General features: G+C 43.7%; 2 protein-coding genes and 1 pseudogene across 2 annotated transcripts; 1 reads left to right on the plus strand and 2 right to left on the minus strand.

The window, feature by feature from the left end:
• Window positions 1-1,299: 1,299 nt before the first annotated feature.
• Window positions 1,300-2,406, minus strand: LOC123068628 (metallothionein-like protein type 2). The gene is made up of 2 exons (XM_044491237.1): window positions 2,121-2,406; window positions 1,300-1,813 (listed from the first exon to the last, which is right to left on the minus strand). Exons 1-2 carry the CDS (start codon window positions 2,354-2,356, stop codon window positions 1,636-1,638), a joined length of 414 nt encoding a protein of 137 aa, XP_044347172.1. The 5' UTR covers window positions 2,357-2,406; the 3' UTR covers window positions 1,300-1,635.
• Window positions 2,407-2,951: 545 nt separating this feature from the next.
• LOC123068629 (uncharacterized) lies at window positions 2,952-6,475 on the plus strand. Its single transcript, XM_044491238.1, has 6 exons — window positions 2,952-3,204; window positions 3,308-3,911; window positions 3,997-5,549; window positions 5,635-5,733; window positions 5,809-5,877; window positions 6,110-6,475. The coding sequence occupies exons 1-3, from the start codon at window positions 3,017-3,019 to the stop codon at window positions 4,912-4,914; spliced, it is 1,710 nt and encodes a 569-aa protein (XP_044347173.1). The 5' UTR covers window positions 2,952-3,016; the 3' UTR covers window positions 4,915-5,549; window positions 5,635-5,733; window positions 5,809-5,877; window positions 6,110-6,475.
• Window positions 6,476-10,326: 3,851 nt separating this feature from the next.
• Window positions 10,327-21,721, minus strand: LOC123068630 (uncharacterized; annotated as a pseudogene).
• Window positions 21,722-22,081: the final 360 nt, after the last annotated feature.

A 22,081-nucleotide genomic window follows, 5' to 3' on the forward strand; every position in this document is an offset into this window, starting at 1 on the left:
AAAAAAACTTAAACTTACATAGTTTGAAAAAGACCCGTGCAGCCGACTGATTTCTCAGTCGGTTGGCAAGTTGGTGATTTGCATCAGCTGATGCCTGCGCAAGAGCTACAAAGGTTTGCGGTACATGCAAACAATGTTGAGGATATATAGGTTTACATTGTAAAATTTACAACAAAGTGGCTGTAGTTTAGTGGAGACCTGGGCTCGAATCCCAGCAGCCACATATTATTGTTTTTCTTTTGTTAATACATTGTTGCAGAAACCAGTGGAATTATTTTGCTCTTTTGAGCATAATTCACTTCTCTTAACCTTTTCTATTCAAATATATGCCGGTGTGTCGAAATAATGGCAAGAATAAGCGACTTCAAATAGAATACAGTAACGAACTAATTTCTGCACAAGCGTGTCTCTAGTGTCAATGACATTTTATAACGAATCTGCAGTAGCTCCAAGCACAATATCATTATGTTGTTTGGACATATTTTACTTCCCTCAATTCTTTCTTCTTGTGTTAACCTTTTCTTCCAAGCCGTGAAAATGTATCCAAGGAACACAAAGTGCAGTGCACATAATAGACCCTCATAATTAACTTACTGTCCAAGTGTCAAATTACTAAGAGTTTGAACTAGCTCCAGCCAAAGCAACATGAGCATTTCGCTAGAACAGGTTGAAATGGCTGGTATCGAATCAGCACAATCAGAGCGTCCTTTTTACGGATGGCATAGAATTCTTCTTTTATTCCAAAAGACCAAGGCCATGCATCAAGTATCACAGGTCCTGAGAGTTGAGAATCAATCTATAGGTGGATGGATAAGAGGGCAGATAGCCCCAGCGATCAAACCTCACCCGCCAAACCTCACCCGCGTTGTGTGCGTGTGCTTATAGAGATGCGTGTATTTATATATTTGTGAGCTTCTGCAACTGTATTGTGGTTTAAAAAAAATATCAAAATTCTTTACAAGCACACCCTTACAAGAAATGCAAAATTATATTCAGAGCAAAGCTTGATTGCCGCCTCTGGGCCTCTAGCTCGGCGAAGTAAACTTGTTTAAACCCAGTTGATTGGATCTAAAGACACATTTTGCCATCAATTTTAAAATTTGATTGTTTTTTGAGATGCTAATTATAGAGCAAATTAACGCATGAGCATCTAGTACTACAACTAAAGGGGGGAGGTTGATTTGAGTCGCCATATTTTATTTTTATTTTTTATGTGTTGCGATGGGGGATCGCCATTTTACCTGTACTTGCACAGAAGAACAAACAGAAAATAGCAAAGAGCTGGCGCCACACATATAGTGATACAGATACACATGCATACATAGAGAGAAACTCCAAATTATTGTTGTCTACATATATGTAGATAAAACGGGAAGGCACGGGACGGAGCTTAGAACAGTAGGAAAAGGCGCGTCACAGACACAGGACGTACGCGCGCCTTGCACACCACACGGTACAAGCCACAAGGGGCCATGAACTAGCTCGATACGATACGATACGATACGATAGATCTCGTCTTATTCTCGGCGGCAATTAAAAAGAGAACACAAACGCACACACCATGCATAACTACTACTAGTGCTCCTTCATTAGGTCCATCCATGCCATGCCATCTCCTTGTCCTGATTTGATGGATCACTTGCAGGTGCACGGGTTGCAGGTGCAGTTGGAGCCGCACTTGCACCCGCCGTTGTCGGCTCCGGTCTCGGCGGCGGCCTCGAACGACGGGGTGCCCTTGGAGGGGGCGACGCCCATGATGAGGGTCTGGGAGGTGGTGGTCACCCCCTCGTCCATCTCAGGGTACATCTTGCACCTGCATGCATACATCGATCCGAGTCAGAAATCATCATCAATCACAAGAAAGAAGTATCATCCTCGTAGATCTCTCTGAGAAATCGATAAACAAACAGACAGCGTGGATGGCCCCATCTCAAAGGGGGCGATAAACAAACAGATCCCTCTCTCGTGCTTGAGGAGCAGAGGGGGTCTACGGACATGCATGGCCTCATCTCTTAGGCAGCGGAACGAGATGGATCGAGGGAAACGAAAGAAAAGATTGAGAAAGAAGGCGTGAAGATGGGAGAGATCGAACGCAGAAAAATCAGGAGATGGTGGTTTACCCTCCGCAGCCGTTGCCGCACTTGCAGCCGGATCCGCACCCGCAGTTGCCTCCGCAGCACGACATGGTTGGTGATGATCTACTGCCCTCGAGTTTATCCGCTCTGCTCTGTGTCTCTGGTCTGATCCGATCTGCACTTGCTCTGCTTTGGAAGGGAAGGTTGTTGGTGCGCCCGTGATTTATAGAGCGGGCAGGGGGGCTATCCACCGTCCACGTCTCGGGGCTCGTGGAGGCCATGGGCTGGACGCCACTGCTGAGGTGCCCGTCGATTTCTGGCGTGTGCCGCTGTGGCCCCTCGCTGATTGAATTGAACCAACGCACGCACTTGCACGGTGGCCGCCCGCCCGTCCATCTCCATGGACGGCGGACGCGGACAAAATGCGCTACCGGCCTGCATGCATCCGTGCTCCACGTCCACGGTCGACAATTCTACCCTGCCAAGTGTGGCGTACGCCCGATTAATTATCACCGAAGCATCCCGAACATGCTAGCTCGTCACCCGCTGGGCTGGAGTGTGGTGTGGTTTTCCAGAATCAACCCGTGATAACGTTTGCCCGATAAATTGCTTGCTTTTTCTATAGAGAGAATTCCTTCTATGACACTACTCTTAAATTTGATGCCTTATGTGACACTCCCATTTTTTGCTTCCTCATGTGACCTCTTGTGTAAAATTTATGCCTCACATGACACTGCCGTCGGTTCTGTTACATCGTTCCGTCACTTTTAACCCGTCTGGACCAAATTGCCCCCGTTTGACTCGATCGAGCACCCCAGCCTTCCTCACCTTATCGCTAGCGCCAGCCTTTCTCACCCCGAGCCCGCACCTCACGCGTCGGGGCGAAACCCTAGCAGCGGCGGCGGGGCTGTGTCACCGGAAGCGCGGCGGCCGAGAGCGCCATGGAGCAAGCGGCGGCTGAAGGAGAACCAGGCGGCGGGGCGGCCGAGGGCGGGCAAGGCGGGGCGGCAGAGGGCAGGCCTGGAGGCGCGGAGGGCGGACCTGGAGGCGCAGAGGGTGGACCTGGAGGCGCGGAGGGCGAGCAACGCACCGATTTGGGCTGGTCGGCTTGGGCAGATTGGCAAGAAGGGTGAGTGCTTCGTGACCCCCACTTCCAAAATTGTATTTTCTTACTAATCGATTGTTGTATGAGATTTAGTAGCAATGTTTATGTATTTCTCTGTGATTTGCAGGATGGATCCAGAAAAGGTAGTGCATATGTTGATTGCATACTGTGATCCCTCCAAAGAAGCATATGAGCCTATCGCCGAGGATTGGACAGATGTTCAAGCAGACAACAACACAAAAGAGGCCGATGATAGTTATCTTTGCAACCCAATCCCACAGAATGAGCATGTTGGTATTGATGAGGAGAAAATGTATTTGGAGAAAGAACCTATACCTCCAAAATTGGTTCTTTTTTCTGGTAAAGAGAAAGACAAAACCAATGTTTCTGAGGATGAGAGCGAGGATGGGAGCAAGGATGGGAGCGAGGATGGGAGCGAGGATGGGAGCGAGGAGGAGCCTGAAGTAGAGGAGGAGGAGTTGCATGAGCCAGATCATGCCCCAAATATAGAGTATGACCAACAAGACCCTCCAATGACTGTAGGATCCATATATCCCAATGTGGATGTGTTTAAGTTGGCTCTTTCTCAGCATGCAGTCAAACGTGACTTTGAGTATAACACAGAGAAGAGCACACAACGTAGGTTAAGGGCCTATTGTAAAAGAAGAGATGAAGATGATTGCCCATGGAGGATACATGCTTCTACAACAGCTGATAGGCGCACTGTAATGGTAATTGTCTAACCGTACTTATTTCTGAATATATCTTGCATAAATGTTGAGGAGATTTTAGCTTACTTGTATTCCTCTTTTGTAGGTGAAAAAGAAACCTTTTGAGCACGATTGTTCTAGTACGAAAAGGAAAAAGAATGTGAAGAACGCAACTAAGTTCTGGATATGTGAGAAGGTGAAAGATTGGCTCATTGAAGATGCAACTCTAGGAGCAATGGAATTGCGAAAAAAGCTGAAAGAACACTACAAGATCAAAATCCACTACAAGAGAGTCTATATGGGTAAGCTGCTAGCCTTGAAGCAACTATACGGTGATTGGGATAGTAGTTTTAACAACTTGTATAGGTTTAAAGCACAAGTTGAAAGTTGCTGCCCTAATAGCACAGTGCAGATCGACCATCATACCATAAATGGTAAAATAAGGTTTAGACGAATTTTTGTTGCTCTCAAACCTTGCATAGATGGATTTTTTAGTGGTTGCAGGTCATATTTGGCTGTGGATAGCACCTTTATGACAGGCAGATTCAAGGGGCAATTGGCTAGTGCTACTGCAGTGGATGGCCATAATTGGATGTATCCAGTTTGCTTTGGAATTTTTGACTCTGAAACAAATGAAAATTGGATCTGGTTCATGCAGTTGCTAAGACAGGCCATAGGATCACCAACAGGTTTAGCCATATGCACTGATGCTGGCCAAGCAGTGATGACAGGGGTAAAAGAAGTCTTCCCGGAGGCAGAACATAGAGAATGTATGTTCCACTTGGTGAGCAACTTCAAGAAGAAGTTTACTGGAAAAGTATTTGACGACCACCTATGGTCAGCTGCTTACTCATGGAACCCATATATATTTGACAAGAATTGGGCTGCAATGGAGGCTGTAAAGCCAGCCGCAACAGCATATATTAGGAAGTGGCACAATAGGTTGTGGTCTAGGAGTCAATTCTCGACCATATGCAAGGTGGACTATGTAACCAACAACTTGGCAGAGTGCTTTAACAATTGAATCAAGCACCACAAGTCATTGAACTTGGACGATTTCTTGGACAAGGCAAGGCAGTTGATTATGATCTTGTGGAATGATAGGAGAAAAGTAGCAAAGAAGTTAGATGGATTGATTCTACCCCACATAATGAAGAAGTTAAATGCATTGACTAGAGAATTCAACTTGGAGGTGGTAGAATGCTCAGAAGAAGTGGCTGAAGTGGTTGCATTAGGAGGCAGCAGTTTTAGGTTTATTGTTAACTTGCAAAATAGAACATGTTCATGTCGACAATGGCAAGTTTGTGGTCTTCCTTGCAAACATGCTCTTGCATTCATCACGTCACTTAGCGATGCTCACATAAAGAATTACGTTGATTTGTATTATTCCATTGAAAAATTTAGAGCAGCCTATTCCAACCTGATCCCTGCTATGCCTGACAAGAGCCAATGGCCTAAATCTGACCATGGATTTTTCATGCATCCACCACTACTTAAAGCTACAGCTGGCAGGCCTAAAACTGAGAGATATAAAGGTTGTAGTGACAAGAAAAGAAAAAAGGGCAAGCACTTATGTCCAATTTGTAAGGAATATGGGCATCATTGGCACAACTGTAAGAAGGGTAACCCTGATGACATTGCTACAATGTTGGCTATTAGGTAATATAGATTACTCTTTCTTGCTTCTCTTATTATTTTTGTTTGCAACTACATGTCTTAACAACTTTTCCTATTGCTCATGTAGAGAACCACCAAAGAAGAGGGCAAAGACTAGCAAAACAGCCCAATCCATTGTGCCTTGCGAGGATGGAGCACCAACAAGGATGCTTTTTCCACCACCAAGGTTAGCACTTATACACTTCTGCCAGTGAGTATGAAAACTCAGTTTATGTTCTAAGTTGTTTCTTTCTCATTATAGCCAAAGCTTGGAAACTACAACTAAGAAAAAGAGAAAACATGACAACACTGAATCTGGAGGTTCAAAGAGGTACTTTTCTGTATTACTTGCTGCCATAAACTTGATGTACGTATTATGCTGCTGCCATAAACTTGTTGCTGCTCTAAACTTATTGCTGCCATAAATTTGTTGCTGCTGCTGCTCTAAACTTACTGCTGCCATAAATTTGCTTATGTCTTTACTGCAATAAACTTGCTACTGCCATAAACTTTATGCTGTCATTATTGCCCTAAACTTACTGTTGCCATACACGCATGTGCAGATCAAAAACTGGCTCCATTGAGAAGGCCAAGACGAAAAAGAAGGTTGCTGAGAAGATTCCGGTGCCACTTGACAGCCCAGCAATGGGCACAAGGAGCAGAAAGTTTAATCCTCCTAGCCCTGCTATGAGCACAAGAAGCAAAAGAAGGCTCAGCCTGTAATTTCATATGCGTCTATGCTCTTCCATTGATGTAATGGTTCTTTTGGAGTTCCTGTGATATGACGGTTCTTTTGGAAGTCCTTTAGCCTGACATATGTGAACTATTGGTGACTTATATGTGTGAATCTGGTTGCTTATGGCACTTGTTGAAAATTGTTCAATCGATTATATACATGTAAACTGTGTGCAAGGGATATGGCATCAAAATATAGGGGAGGTTTTGCCGATTTTTTGAATTTTTTTTGAATTAGTACAACAATATTACATAGTACATAGTACAACAATATTTCTTGTATTTTTTGTCACACATTGCACCTGGGGCAAAAGTGACTTTGCATGTGAAAAGTTGACACCGTTAGCTCTAAAAATACACTAGAGTGTCATGTGAGGCATAAATTTTACACAAGTGGCCATAGAAGGAAGCAAAAAGTTGGGAGTGTCACATAAGGCATCATATTTTAGGAGTAGTGTCATAGAAGGAATTCTCTCTTTTCTATACGGACAGAGATCACTACGAGTACATCCTATTTTTCAATATCATTTCACTTTAAACTAGAATAGTGGTTAACTGTCCGTACGTTGTAGTGTGGACATACAACACCAATCTTCTCGGACATATGACACTTACATCCCCATCGTATTCTATATTTTTGCAACATATATTATTAGTTGATTTGAGTATAAGTGGTGAAAGACGAGAATATTTTGATTTAGTTGAGATTTGATATGATTTGATCGACTTGATGTGGGATGTGTTTCCTAAAAGTACCGATTTGATTTAGATTATTCTAAATTGCTCTATTTATATTGGTTTTATTTTGATCAACGAACCAAAGGGGGCATGGGAGGAAAAACCGGGGAAAGAGGTGACACAAACCCAGAAACTCCTTTCTTTTTTGCGGGGTTAAGGAGATCTTCATTACTTAGGGTGGTGCATCATTCTTATAAAGAGTAACAATATCATCAGTGCCTCCGCCTAACCACACCGTAGTGCGTGGAGTGCACCGCCCATAGACAGCAAGGGCATGGTTAACTTTATTCCGAGTACGACTAATCTTAGTAGCGAAGATATCTCTCTCGTCCTTCATCATCGCCTTGATCTCCATATCTAGCACCATATATCTCGAACGATCAGGTAACATAACTCCTCTTTAGTGGCAAAGATAATTCATGTGTGTTTCAATGCGTATATTATTTTTAATACGTTAGGTCATGATTTACATTCTCAGTCATAATAATCGTGTAAGTAAATGTTTACCAAATAAAATCATGTACATGACTTACCTACAGAGAAAAAATCTAAGATTTATTTGGTAAATATTTTTTTGACTTACCAAAGGAAAAAAAATATTTGTCAAGTCAATAAAGGACATTTAATGCAGTTTTCAGGGAAAACCACTAAAAAAATAGAGATACAAAAGGAGGAACAAAATCAAAACAGAGAGAAGGGAGTTGGTTTCATTGCCACCCCTCCTCACTCGGTTTTTTCCTCTCCACGACCCCCTCCCACCTTGGTTTTCTGTTGATTTTTTGGCACTCTCAACCAATGTTGCACCAAACTAAAACCAACATAAACAGAGTAACTTGGGTCAGTCTAAACCAAATCGATACTTTTCAAATCACGCCCAACATTAACTCAATTGAATCAAATCAAAATTTCCTAAAATCACAGCCAAATCGATACTTCCCTAAAATGATATCCTATATTAACTCAATCAAATCAAAACAAATCTTCCCAAAATCACAACTAAACTGAAACTTTCTTTTTCTTCACCTATGGATAAATCAAAACAAATCTTACCAAAACCTCAACTAAATGAAAACTTCCATTGCATTCCCTATACATACTCAAATCAAATTAAATCTTATTAAAATCTAGAATATAATGTGTATAAGGCATATGCCAGATATAATTAGTGTTAACCACTAGAATATGTATGCGTCCCTTGCAACGCACGGGCAATTAGCTAGTGTATGTGAGGTTGAATGCATAACAAGGTGAGCGACAAAATGTTACATAGTATCCTTACAATTTACTAAGCTCCCTAGGAAAAAAGGCCTAGCTTAGTGGTAAGAAGATTCCCTGTGGTGGAACTAGCCCACCCGGATGGTTCAAGTCCTAGACTTGACATGGATGCTTGCATATATGTTGGATATTTTTAGGATTTTTGGCGTAATTCTTTTGATGGTATGGCGTGCCCGTCGACTACAAGGTGTAGCAACGACTTCGTCAATCTCAAGATCTGTCGTCTCGGTCTCTTGGAGATGCTCAAGGGGTAGAGACTTCGTGCATGTGTTCATAGAGATGAGTGTGCATGTGCATTGTGATCATCTGCGTCTGTGTTGTCTTTCCTAAAAAAAAGAATGGAAGCTTAGGAGAGATCCAATTTTTTTTCTCAATGTGGACCCCACCTGTAAGAGTCTAGTCAGTCATGGGTCTCACATGACAATATGGGAATCGACATTCTTGCTTTGGTCAAAATTTAGTCCACTACATGTTGCCTTCCCACTATTTGGTTGTATAGTCAAGGAGCAAAAGAAGGTTGTTGTGTTCAAGGTGCCGATGTATTTGGTCAAAAATTTTTATGGAAAATGTCTGTGAATTTTAAAATCATTCTAAAATTCTAACCTCCCTAGGAATGCAGTTGTTCGTGCGCCGGGGTTTTGGTCGCCACCGAGATGAAAAAATATGCAAGATTTTTTTTTCTGAATTGCAAAAGATATTCATCAATTTTAAGAAGTGCTTACAAATTTAGACAATAATCATAAATTTAAAAAATTCAGTAATATTCAAAATAGTCATGCTTTTTAAAAAAAAATCATGAGTTTTAAATCTATACACAAAAATATTAAAACGGTCTTGAATTTTTCAAAAACAATTATAAATTTTAAACATTTGCAAATTTAAAATATTGACGAATATGAAAAAAATCTTTATGAATTTCAAAAAACATAAAATGAGTGGAGTATCGGCGGGGTATCATTGCGCTTGTGCTTATCCATGCGTTGGTTGGTGGTGGACCAGCAGACCAATCAGTTGAATCAAAATTGATGGACCAGTAGATAAAAATATTCAAGAATTTACATTTTTGTGAAGTGCAAAAAATATTTACAAATTTAGGAAATGCTCACCAATTTAGAAAATAACCTAGGTTTTAAAATTATCACTAATATGGGAAAAATACTCACGAAACTTTAAAATGTTCATAAGTTATAAAAAAATAACAGTTTTTTAAAATGGACATGGTTTTTTTCAAAAAGTTTGCCGATTTTAACAAGTTGTGAATTTAAAAATTGTTCACAAATATGAGAAAATCTTCATGAGTTTTAGAAAAGTGTTCACAAATTGTTCTGTAAATGAGTGGAGAATCGGGGTATCATTGCGCTTGTGCTTATCCATGCGTTGGACCAGCCCCTGTACATGGTGGTGGAGCAGCCAACAAATCAGTCGAATCAAAATTGATGGACCAGAAGATGAATACGACCCGGACAGAATTTGCAATCCACTATATACGGTAGGCGTGATTCGAGTCATGCATCTCAGCACCTGCATAACCATGTGAACTTCATTGTCTATCAATCGATCGCCACTAGCTCGCTCACCACTTGCCACGCATGAAGCAAATATCTGGAGAAAGCTGCACTCATATATGGCCACTTAAGCTTTTCTCCCGACCCTTCTGTTTCTTTCTTGGTATGAAACACAATCTGAATTTGACTTCCTTTCATTTTCCTCCCCTGACACACTGGTGACATAGTTCTAAAGCACAAAGGTCTAGAAAGACTTGGTTGATTATGAATGGTTCACCCGCAAAAAAAAAAAAAAAAGATTATGAATGGTTTGTCAGGGAACCGTTGAATCTTCATTCAGAACAGATTGGCACAGACTGGAAATAGCTTAAAAAAATGCTTACAAGTTCACATCAGAATCCAAGTAGAAAACAAAAAGGAACCCTGTGTTTGATAATGAAAAGAAGTGGATTGATACAGAACCTAAGTATATAATAGACTGGTGGAGAAGAAAGCACTATTCTAAAATATGAATGAAAGAATTTGCAGAAGATAAATGCTACTCCCTCCATCACATAATATAAGATCGTTTCTGAAGCTATGTATGCAGTCAGAACTCACAAATAGAATACTTCAGAATAATACTCCCCCTGTTTAGTTATCTAAACGCTCTTATATTTATTTACGGAGGGAGTACAAAAGAAAGGGATATGCATATATCACATCTCGAGTCAGAAATGGTTATACTATCTATCTATCAAGAGTTCAAGACTCAAAACTTTAGACAACATGTACCCAGAAATAACAACTCTGAAAGCTAAGCTTGCTTCTGGTTGTAAGCTCACGTACAACAAACAATGGATGGAAGTAAATCACAGTTCATCATAGATGGGAGGAGCATTTGCTGGGCAGGTCCATCTTGGGGCACTTTACCCAATATGTCTCCAGCTGATACTGAGCCCGATCTGATTGCATCAGCCAACTTCCTTTGCAGTGTCAACAGGCCAATACGTCTCGAGACAACATACAGAACCGCCAAGGAGAATATGAGGAACCCAACAGTCAGGATGATCCTGGAAAGAGATAACCCAACCCAGACAGTATTGTTGTTACACAAGCAGAAACTCGTCTTGCGGATGGAAACCAAATGCATATCGCAACCAGAGCAGGTATATATGACTTAAAATAGACATTTGTTCCACTTCTTTTGTTTCACTGAAAGATCAGAATGAAGACTGCACGACCAACATCATAAACGGTTGGTGCTACATACCTATCAAGAACATCTTGTCGTTGCATCGCGGAGAGCAAACCACGGGTGCGCATCAGCAAAGAGCGGTGTCCTTGATATTCACCTTCAGCCTTTCGGAGAACACTTGTCGATTCATCTGCATCAAAATAAAATAAAAAGTAGCTAGCAACGTTGCCTCGATAGGTCTGGAAATGCGTTAAATGGCAGAAAAAGAGTAGTTCTTATTCATATGGAAAACATGAAGCACATGACTGCCATGGTTCCTTAGTAACAAATGAATAACCAACAAAAGTCTACAATCAAATAACTGTACATTTGTGAGGAAAGCTTGATCAGGCTTAAATGTACAGAACCTTACAAGCGAGCATCCTACGCACAGGCTTAATCACAGGAAAACTTACCAAAAGTTGACAAGGTATTAGCGCTTCTTTCCACTTCCTGTCAAAACATATATAATAAATTACTTCTGAACTTACGACATGGAAATCATTAGCATATGAGAAATCAACTATACAAGCAGGAGTGCTTACCTGAACCATCAACTGCCGAGACCTACGGAGGCTCTCAGTAATACTTTCTGCCGCGGATGTCATCCCAGTCTTTGTCCTGCATCATTTAGCAGGTTCGTGTTCATTGTACAGACATAAATTATAGAATTGTTAAATAATATATAAGGTGATTTTTTTAATTAGTGCAGTGCGATTTCAATTTGAGGTCATATAGAAGAGTTACACAACAATTTGTAATTTGTTGACCACATTTCATAGTTCAAGCAAGAGAAGTTATCATTATCCCTATTCTATCCATATCCGCGGTCAACATCACCATGCCTGTCACCCATAAGGGCATGACCCTCCATCACTGAACACATCCACTGCCAATCTGCAAGCATCCCCAGTGAGTACCACACTGCCTTCATAGAAAGGAGATGAGATCATGATTGATTAACTACGCGTGGCAGTGGCTGCTGCTGCTATGTCGACACATTCGAAAAATGCCACCTGCCTGTCGCACCCTATGCACACCGACTGTCTCAATGACTCCAACTTTAAAGCCTTGCAACACTCACTGTAGAAGCCAACCATCACATCTGTCTGGTTGCACCTACTTTGAAAACAAGCTTGCTGATCCCTCTAGAAGCCAAGCTCTCCTTCAAGCACGGGAGTCATTGCCAAATTTGTGTACTTTTTGTTCTTCTTTGGCATCTGCCTATTTCAATTCTTGTTTGGATTGCTCAATTTATCAACCCCTTTCGATTTGCACAATTGGATTCAGTTACTTCAGGTTCTCAACCACATGGGTAACTGACATGTCTACCTTCAAAAGACATGGCATACCTTACAGAAATTCTCGATAGAAGGACTTGGCATATCTGCATTCTTCTAGGCAAGAAATGTGCTTGGGGCTGCATAAATATTGTTACAGTTGCTCCCTGCAGTTTAACTGAGCATGACATTCATGGGAGTTCTACCAGTAATGGAGCGGGCAAGAAGACAGAACACGAGATACAAAAAATTGCTCGAGATACAAATATTTATATCCAAATTCAAAAAATTACACGAGACAAAAATGATAAATTTGACATCAATGTGATAATGTGCCAAATCTAAAGCCCAACTTATATAGGTTCACATTGATGCCAAATTTGTCATTTTTGTATCTCGTGCAATGGTTCGAATTTTGATATGAAATTTTGTGACAACATCGAATGATGTTGTGTCAATGCACTAATTTTTTTTCGGATTTTTTTGAACTTTTTTGAATGTGCAACCGGGGTCCGGTGCACCTGTAGCACCAATTACCCCGGTACACCAGATACGTCCTCGAAGAGTTACATTTTCTATTTGCTGCTGATTATTGACTGGATATCACCATCGCATATTCTGCGATGTAAGCTGCTAGAGTGGCAAAACCACCTCCGCGTCAGCAGAACCACTAATGGCCATATGAGAGGGTTAAATAACCAGTTCCATAATTGAAGGAGTTAAATCGACTATCTCAATAGTCTGAATGAGGAAAGTAGACTTGTTCCATTAGAACTAATTCACAGCCTATGGAGGCCTTCACGAGTTCTACACTTTGAGGAAATTCCGGTGAAACTGAACAGATCATCAAACCCATTTTATAACTAACGTCTCAAATATTCCAAAAATATATCAAGAATACAAAGACCTCATTTAATCAACTTACTGGAGATTACGCCTCCGGATAGTTGAATCTTCACCACCTCCCAGAAGAAGCTCCCTCTAGAGAAAGCAAAATTAGATTGTGAGAGCACCTTAAATCACAGGTAAGCTAGCATTGCTCAGTTAGTAAAGTATCAAATTAATGGAGCATACTCTGAAGAAAAACCACACACCTCTTCTTGAGCAGCCTTTCCAATGTTCGCTTTTGCTTGTAAGTTAGCACTCCTCAGGCTCACACGCAGCCTGAAAAACAAAAATCAGTTGTATACAAAAACTAAAGAAACAAAGCAAGCAAAAAGAACTCTAAGAACAGCTTACCTCTGATATTGTTCCTTCCATGACCCTAAGGTTGCCTGTCCAGACTGAACTTCTTCAAAAGTGGGTAGCTGCTCTGCCAGAAGATCAAGCCTGCACTGCAGTGCATTGAGCAATTGCAGCGCATCCTGTGCAGAACCATTCAACCTAGGAAGAGACATCGCTTCTTCCGTCCCTTTTCCCATCTTCCCACAAGATTCAATTGCAGCAATGCACACCTCAAGCTGTGCAACTGCTTGGCTCCATTCCCTTTTCAAGTTTTCAACGGCTTGTGTGACCTCGTCCATCCGTATTATCCGAATAGATCAATTCAGCGGATTTATAATGCTGCTACTAAGAAAGCAATAACTGGTTAAAGACGAGACTTGTAATGAAAGCCGAATCAAGCAAGAAACATTCAATTGGCAAACTGACAGGTAGTGCTGGGCTGGGCTCACTCCCTGCTGGTACTCAAATTTACCACCTCAACAGGAGATTTCCGTCCCGAATATACGCTTAGATAAGGAAAGTACAGGAATATCTGCCCCAGGTAGCAGAAACCTAATCTGAACTAGAAATTGTTTAAACGTAAGCTGCTACTCCAGCTGCAGTGCCCGATAGCTGAAGCAGTGGAGCTCCAAACGGATGGTTATCGAAGTCCAGTTTAGGTGGCATATACTAGCATGTAGAACTTTATAACCTATGTGCTTTCAACATGAAAGGCACGTAAGAAGTAAGAACCAATTAATAACCACACATATTTAGAAACTATGTTTTTTTTCCTTGAGAAGGTTCAATTGTTTAGAAAGATCACTAGCAAGTTTGTCATGTGAGAAAATGCAGACATGTTATAATCTTATAATCATTAATTGATAGACCAGTTGCAGCTGATATTTTTTAGCTGAGCTGATTTTTATTTTATATGTTGTGTAATCATGTCCCATATGCTCAAAAGTCAAAGATATATTCTGCTCAAGTAAGATATATTTTTTAGCTGAGCTTTGTGGCACTTGTGGAAAATCAGCACACGACTCGGGGGACTGTCCGTTTTTGAGAGATCAGGCACCAGCACTCGTGATGTATGGAGTGTATTGTGCCGAGCTTACTTTCTTTGAATCTCCAGCAGAGGTGAGGGTTCCTGACGAGACTTTGAGCTTAACGACTGGGTTAGTCAAAGTGGCCAGAGGAGATGTCTCGGAGGCACAGATTGTTCAGAGGCTCAAAGAGTTAGCTCCTGGGGATTTCCAGTGGGAGCTTGTTACCATCGAGGACAATCTGTTTCGGGTTGAGTTTCCGTCAGTGGAGGATCTCCAGAGACTTCTAAGCTTCGGAATGTGCAAGGTGCTGGGTACTGATGGGGTGCTTGAGTTCCACGAGTGGAAGAGGATTGAGCCTATGGGCAAGCCGCTGACTCAGGTTTGGTTGCGGTTCTCTGGGGCCCCCTCCAAGCCGATGCAGGATGCTCGGGTGGTGGCCAGTTTGGGTATCATGGTGGGCAGACCAGAGAGAGTGGATATGGACTTCACCAGAGCCCATGGAATTGCCCGTATTCTGGTTAGTGTGCTGAACATCGAGTACGTACCTGAGGTGGTTAAGTGGGCTTATCGCGGCCACATCTATAACCTTGTCATTGAGTTCGAGGATGAGAGTCTGTTTGCTGAGGTGGTCAATGGGACGGATACTGATATGCATGAGGGTGATGATGGTTCGGCTTTAAAGGAGGCACCAGCAGCGGACACCGGACGAGAGTTGTCCACTGTGCCGGGTGCTGACTCTCAGACGTCTGCCGATGGTACGCCACCATCTTCTACAGTCCCTTCGACTACTCTCAGATTCGGGTCGTTCGAGCCGGCGTCTGCGTCTCCGAGACTTTGGAGTGATCGCGTGGAGTCTGATGAGGCGTTTGAGCATACGCTGCCGGTGCTGGAGTCTGAGGAGTCTGTGGTTCCTTTGATTGGTGCTTCACCGAGTTCGGTCAGGGTTGAGGCGGCGGTGACTGCACTCGCTGGCGGGGGTCCGAAGATGGTGATTTCGGATTCTTCCGCTGCATCAGTGGTCTCTTAGGTTCGGAAGGCGGTGCCTTCGTTTGATGGGGGCGTGGGGCAGGAGGCCTCCGCGCTACCATCGGGGCTTCCGGAGGACGGGCTCCACACGGTGCTGCTTCACTCATCGGGAGGGGATCCCTCCTCCCCTTTGGCCGGGCCGGTTGCGATGGCGTTGGCGTTGATTTCCGGAGAGGGCTCAGGGCAGGTGGCCTCGGGGCTCTCTCCTCCGGGGGCGCCTAGGGAGGCCTGCGGACCTTCTACGCCGGTGTCGCTGCCTAGTCGTTGGGCCGGGATGGATGGGGAGCTCGGGCAGGAGGCCCTGGTTCCACCTTCCCCCGTTTTGGAGTTCTCCTCTGCAGCAACTCGGGAGGAGGTGATTGCGTTCGGGGGTATTCCGGATCCGGTCTCTGAGGGGCGACGGTTGAGTAGCCATCTCCAGGACCACCCGGAAGTGGACGACATACAGCAGCAGTGCGCTATGAGGGCGGCCAAGCTACGTGACGTGGATGTCACTACTGGTATGTCGGTCAATACCTCTAATTCTATTTTGCATTTTTCTAATGATGAGATTATTAATAATGCAAATCAGTTAGGAATTTCACTAGGTAGTAATGATAGTGAAATCTCAACCTCGGTTAATGATATGCTGGATTTAGAAGCCGATCGGGCGCTTGAGATGATTCGTAACTTAGCTGCGGTCAAACCCATGAATGATTCAGATATCGACGCTTTAGGGGTCAGGGCGCTCGATAATCTTTGTGCGGATCTGGCTCAACCGTCTCCTGAGCCTGAGGAGGAGGATGAGCGAGTAGACGTTGTCGACTTGCATACCTCTGAGACTGGTTGTGAGGACCAGCTGGAGAGTTTCATTGCTCCTAAATGCAAATGGAAGCGGAAGATTTACCCGGTTTCCGCTGTGCGGAGGAGTGCTCGGATTAGGACGGCGAAAAAATTCCACGATGAGATATGAAGGGAATCTTTTGGAATAGCAGAGGTCTGAAAGACTTGGCTAAAAGAAGGTTTCTTGCTGAGGCTTCTATTGAACACAAGTTGGACTTTATTGCTTTGTCGGAAACGGGTAGAGCCAACTTCTCGCCACAATTTCTTAATACTCTGTCGGGGGGTATTGATTTTGATTGGCATTGTCTACCTCCGCGAGGAAGATCGGGTGGGATTTTACTCGGAGTTAGATGTGATTCGTTAGAAGTCCGGAGCGTGGTCATGGGAGATTTTGCGGTTAAGTTTAGGGTGAGGTCGAAGGCAGATGGGTTTAACTGGGCTTTGGTAGCGGTATATGGTGCCGCTCAGCCCGAGCTCAAACCGGATTTCTTGGCCGATCTGGTTAGGATTTGTGGGTCTGAACAATTACCTATCCTGGTGGGGGGTGATTTTAATATCATCAGGAGTGATGAGAAGAATAATGACAATTTTGACGGACGATGGTCGTTTATGTTTAATACAATCATTGAAAGCCTTGACCTGCGGGAGATAGAGCTTTCGGGCCGCAAGTTTACCTGGGCTAACGCCTTGCCAAATCCGACGTTTGAGAAGCTGGATCGAGTTCTGGCTAGCGTCGAGTGGGAGCAGAAATTCCCTTATGTCACAGTCCAGGCGCTTACTCGTGGTATTTTTGACCACACGCCTTTATTTCTCGATTCGGGGGAGGCCACCCACTTGGGAAATAAAAATGTTTTCTGGTTCGAGCTTGCTTGGTTTGAGCGAGAAGGCTTCTTGGATCTCGTAGCCAGAGAGTGGGCTAAAGATGCAGGAGGTCAGTCTGCACTCGAACGCTGGCAGAATAAAATTAGGCATTTGAGAAGCTTCCTACGTGGGTGGGCTAAGCATCTCAGCGGGATTTATAAGGTTGAAAAGGAGCAGCTCCTTGCGCTTATTCAGTCCCTTGATGTAAAGGTCGAAACCATGATCCTGCCAGCCTCGGAGCTTCATGCCAAGCTTGAGGCGGAAATGAGGTTGAAAGAGCTCCTTCACGAGGAAGAACTAAAGTGGGCGCTTCGGGCTAAGGTCTGTAGAGTCGTTCAGGGGGACGCAAACACTCAATTTTTTCACTTGATCGCCAATGGTAAGCATAGAAAGAGGATCTTTCAACTTGAACAAGACGAGGGAACGATTCTTGGCCAGGAAAACTTAAAGCAATATATTACTGAGTATTACAAGCAGCTGTTTGGGCCTCCAGAGGACAACTGTGTGTTACTGGATGAGTCTAGGATTGAGGATATGCCTCAACTTACGGCTGTTGAGAATGATATTTTAGTAGCTCCTTTCTTTGAGAAAGAGGTGTTTGAGGCCATTTCCCAGATGAAGAATAATAAGGCTCCTGGCCCGGATGGTTTCCCGGCAGAGTTTTACAAGAAGTGTTGGCACATTATTAAAGGAGATCTATTACCTTTGTTCAATGATTTATTCTCCGGCCAGCTTCACCTTTTTCAACTGAATTTTGGAACGATAACGTTACTTCCCAAGAACACAGAGGCAGTGTGGATTGAGCAATTCTGGCCTATCTGTCTTCTCAATGTTAGTTTCAAAACTTTTACCAAGGTCGGGACGAATAGGCTCACACAGATTGCACATACTGTGGTGCAGCCTACTCAGTCTGCTTTCATGCCGGACAGGAACATCCTTGAAGGGGTTGTGGTCTTGCATGAAACGCTCCATGAGATTCACACAAAAAAACTTGATGGCGTTGTTTTCAAGGTGGATTTCGAGAAAGCGTACGACAAAGTCAAATGGCCTTTCCTTCAACAGGCACTACGCATGAAGGGTTTCGATGAAGTTTGGAGACGACAAGTCGAATCCTTCACGCAAAAAGGAAGTGTTGGAATTAAAGTGAATGACGATATCGGTCATTATTTCCAGACACATAAGGGTCTGAGACAAGGTGATCCAATGTCTCCTATTTTGTTCAACATCGTTGTTGACATGTTGGCAATCCTGATAGGTAGGGCAAAGGAGGCCGGCCAGGTAGGTGGTCTGGTACACGGATGATACGATCATCTTTATGGAGCATGACTTGGCCAAAGCGAGAAATATGAAGCTGGTGCTGTGCCTGTTTGAGCAATTGACCGGTCTGAAGATTAACTTCCATAAAAGTGAGTTGTTCTGTTTTGGTAGAGCCAAAGAGGAACAGGATGCTTATAAGCAATTTTTTGGGTGTGAATTGGGAGCACTCCCGTTCAATTACCTAGTTATCCCCATTCACCATCGTAAGCTGACTAACAGTGAATGGAAGTGTATCGAGGATTGGTTTGAGAAGAAACTGAGTTGCTGGAAGGGCAAACTCATGTCGTATGGAGGCCGGTTGATTCTTATTAATTCGGTGCTCACGAGCTTGCCTATGTTCCTTCTGTCCTTTTTTGAAGTACCAGTTGGAGTTAGGAAAAGGCTGGACTTCTATCGGTCCCGTTTCTTTTGGCAAAGTGATGAACTTAAGAGAAAGTACCGTTTAGCCAAATGGGACGTCATCTGTCGTCCGAAGAACCAAGGGGGTCTTGGTATTGAAAATCTTGAGGTCAAGAACAGATGTCTTCTCAGTAAGTGGCTATTTAAGTTAGCAGCTGAGACTGAAGCTACTTGGGCACAGATTCTGCGTAACAAGTACCTCTACTCTAAGACTTTGTCGCAGGTGACAGTCAGACCGACTGATTCGCCTTTCTGGAAAGGGCTAATGAGAGTCAAAGCCACTTTTTTTAACAGAACAAAGTTTATTGTTGGTGATGGCAACAATACTCGCTTCTGGGAGGATACTTGGCTGGGGGATGCGCCGTTGGCGCTTCAGTATCCTTCGCTTTATCGTATTGTGCAGCGTCGTGATGCTCTGGTTGCAACGAGTTTGCAGTCCACTCCCCTGAATATTCAGTTTAGGAGGGTGCTTGTTGGAGACCGGTGGGAAGACTGGCTTCATCTGGTGCGTAGGCTGATGGAGGTTCAGCTTACGCATCAGCCCGATAAGTTGTGTTGGAAGCTTACTAGATCAGGGGAATTCACAGTCAAGTCGATGTATATTGATGCCATCAATTCTAGTGTGATTCCTACATCCAAACATGTTTGGAAAGTTAAGGTTCCTCTGAAAATCAAAGTGTTTATGTGGTTTGTACATAAACAAGTTATCTTAACGAAAGATAATCTGGTTAAGCGAAACTGGACAGGATCTACTAGGTGTAGTTTCTGTGATCGGGATGAAAATATCAAGCACCTCTTTTTTGATTGCCCGTTGGCAAAGGTCTTATGGCGTTCGGTGCAAGTTGCCTTTAACATTCCTCCTCCGCATTCGGTTAGGTCGTTATTTGGAACGTGGCTGGTTGGGATAGAGTCCGAAACAGCTAGACAAATTCGCGTAGGAGCGTGTGCGTTGTTATGGGCAATTTGGAACTGCAGAAATGATTTGGCTTTTAACAAAACAACTATTCATTTTTTGCAGGTTTTATTCCGGGCTACTGCACTAATCCGTATGTGGTCCTTACTCACTCCGACGGAGGCCAGGGAGCGTTTGGTTACTGGATCTCTCCGGTGGGAGATGGTAGCACGGGATATCTTCAACCGGTTTGGATGGCGGTCATGTAATAGGATAGATGACTAGTTTACCTATTCATCTTTTGCCAGCCGGTTGTGGCTTTTGGGCCTTTTTTGCTTTTGTTGCTCTGTGTGAGCCAACTCTTCTTGGAGCAGACCGCTAGACTCTGTTGAACTTATTTATTTTTATTTAATAAATGTGGCCGTATGCATCTTTCTGATGCAGAGGCCGGGGAGTCCCCCCTTTTGAAAAAAAAGTAAGAAGAAGAACACCATGCATGTATTGTTCATTGCAGTGATAGCTCTAGCGATACTGGTATCCTTTCTGGTAGTGCATGGGCATATTCTGGATGTTATGCTGGAAAGGTAAAACAAAATGCTACTATCTAAAATTCTGTTTTCATCAATGCAATTGACGCTAGACATTAAACAATAGTCAAAATCTTTGATCTAAACACGACTTCCTAACCTTGAAGGGAAGACAGGAGACAATGAGGATTACAATATGTATGAAGAGGAAACTCCCCTCCATATCGATATTAGATGGTTCACATATGCAGAGCTGAAGCTAATAACCAAGGACTTCGTGTCAATCATTGGAAAAGGAGGTTTCGGTACTGTCTATCATGGCATACTGGAAAATGGTGATGAACTAGCTGTTAAAGTGCTTATAGAGACATCAATAGCAGAGTCAACAGACTTCCTCCCTGAGGTATATACGACAAAACCAACTAGGTCAAATTAATGTTCTCTTCAATAAGAAGTAAACTATAAGTCTCCAAGACATCTAAAACCCTTCCCAGGGTCCATATCCTATGAAATGATGCAATTGGGTTGAGTTCTAGGATATTTGATTACCATATCTGTTGCCTAGGTGCAAGCCTTGTCCAAAGTTCATCACAAGAATCTCGTGACTCTACAAGGATATTGCCAAAATAAAAAGGGCCTAGCTCTTGTTTATGACTTCATGCCTGGAGGAAATCTTCAACAACTTTTAAGAGAAGGTTTTTCTCTCTTTGCTATTTTAAAATTTTATATCAAGCATAGTTGACTTAGGTAGAATTTTACTTCCTTCGTAACTACTTGGAAACCACCTACTCTCTCCGTCCCATAATGTAAGACGCTTTTTGACACTGGTGTAGTGTCAAAAAGCATCTTACATTATGGGACGAAGGGAGTACTTGCCAAATCCCAGTTGCTGATTTCTGGAGAAAGCAACGAGGAGAGCTTCTCCCTGTCTGGTTACAACGGTGGGGTGTCAGAATTAATCACTTCATCCGGACGGTGAAAGGATAATGCCTACCGGGTTATTGTTGCTGCTGCTGGAAATTGCCGTGTCGCCTGACCGTTTGCGGCTGGCCGCTTCCTCTGCCTCCTCCCCAGCACTGCTGCAGAAAGCAGGGGGAGGCAGGGAGCGGCGGGGCCGGCGTGCGCGGGTGGAGAGACGAGCGGCGCCGTGGGCAGGTCGGCAGGCGGATCCGTCGCCCGTCGAGCCTTCGAGGTCAAGGGGTGGCGGGCTGCCAGCGCCGGCGTGCGCAGAGACCAGCGGCGGCCCGCTAGGGATTTAAAAATATTGGGAAAATTATTTGTTCCAGGGAAATATCGGGGAAATTTGGTCGGCCGATCGATCGATTGCGCTCGGTTGGTGTCAAACCTGGCCAACTGGGCCCTGGAGGATTCGGCTTGCCTGCTCCTTTCCCATGTTCCCATCCGTGCTCCCACTTCATCCTACGGCTGTCATTTTTTTTCTTTTCTAATCTAATCATCTTCCTCTGATTTTCAGGGAATGGGGCCGGACCTTATTTTCTTCCAATCAAATCAAGCCACGTACGCGGGAGCACGGATGGAAGCACAGGGAGGGAGCATGTAAGTCTCGTCCCTGCCTGGAAGGCCGGCCCGTAAGCAAGCGTGCCGGTCTGGGCCTGGAGGCTGGGCATGCGTGCCGACACGGCATGGCCCATTTAGTTTTTTCCAAAATTTTATAGGCCTAAAGGCTGAA

Source organism: Triticum aestivum, chromosome 3B (genome assembly GCF_018294505.1).
Source record: "Triticum aestivum cultivar Chinese Spring chromosome 3B, IWGSC CS RefSeq v2.1, whole genome shotgun sequence".
Taxonomy (NCBI): Eukaryota; Viridiplantae; Streptophyta; class Magnoliopsida; order Poales; family Poaceae; genus Triticum; species Triticum aestivum.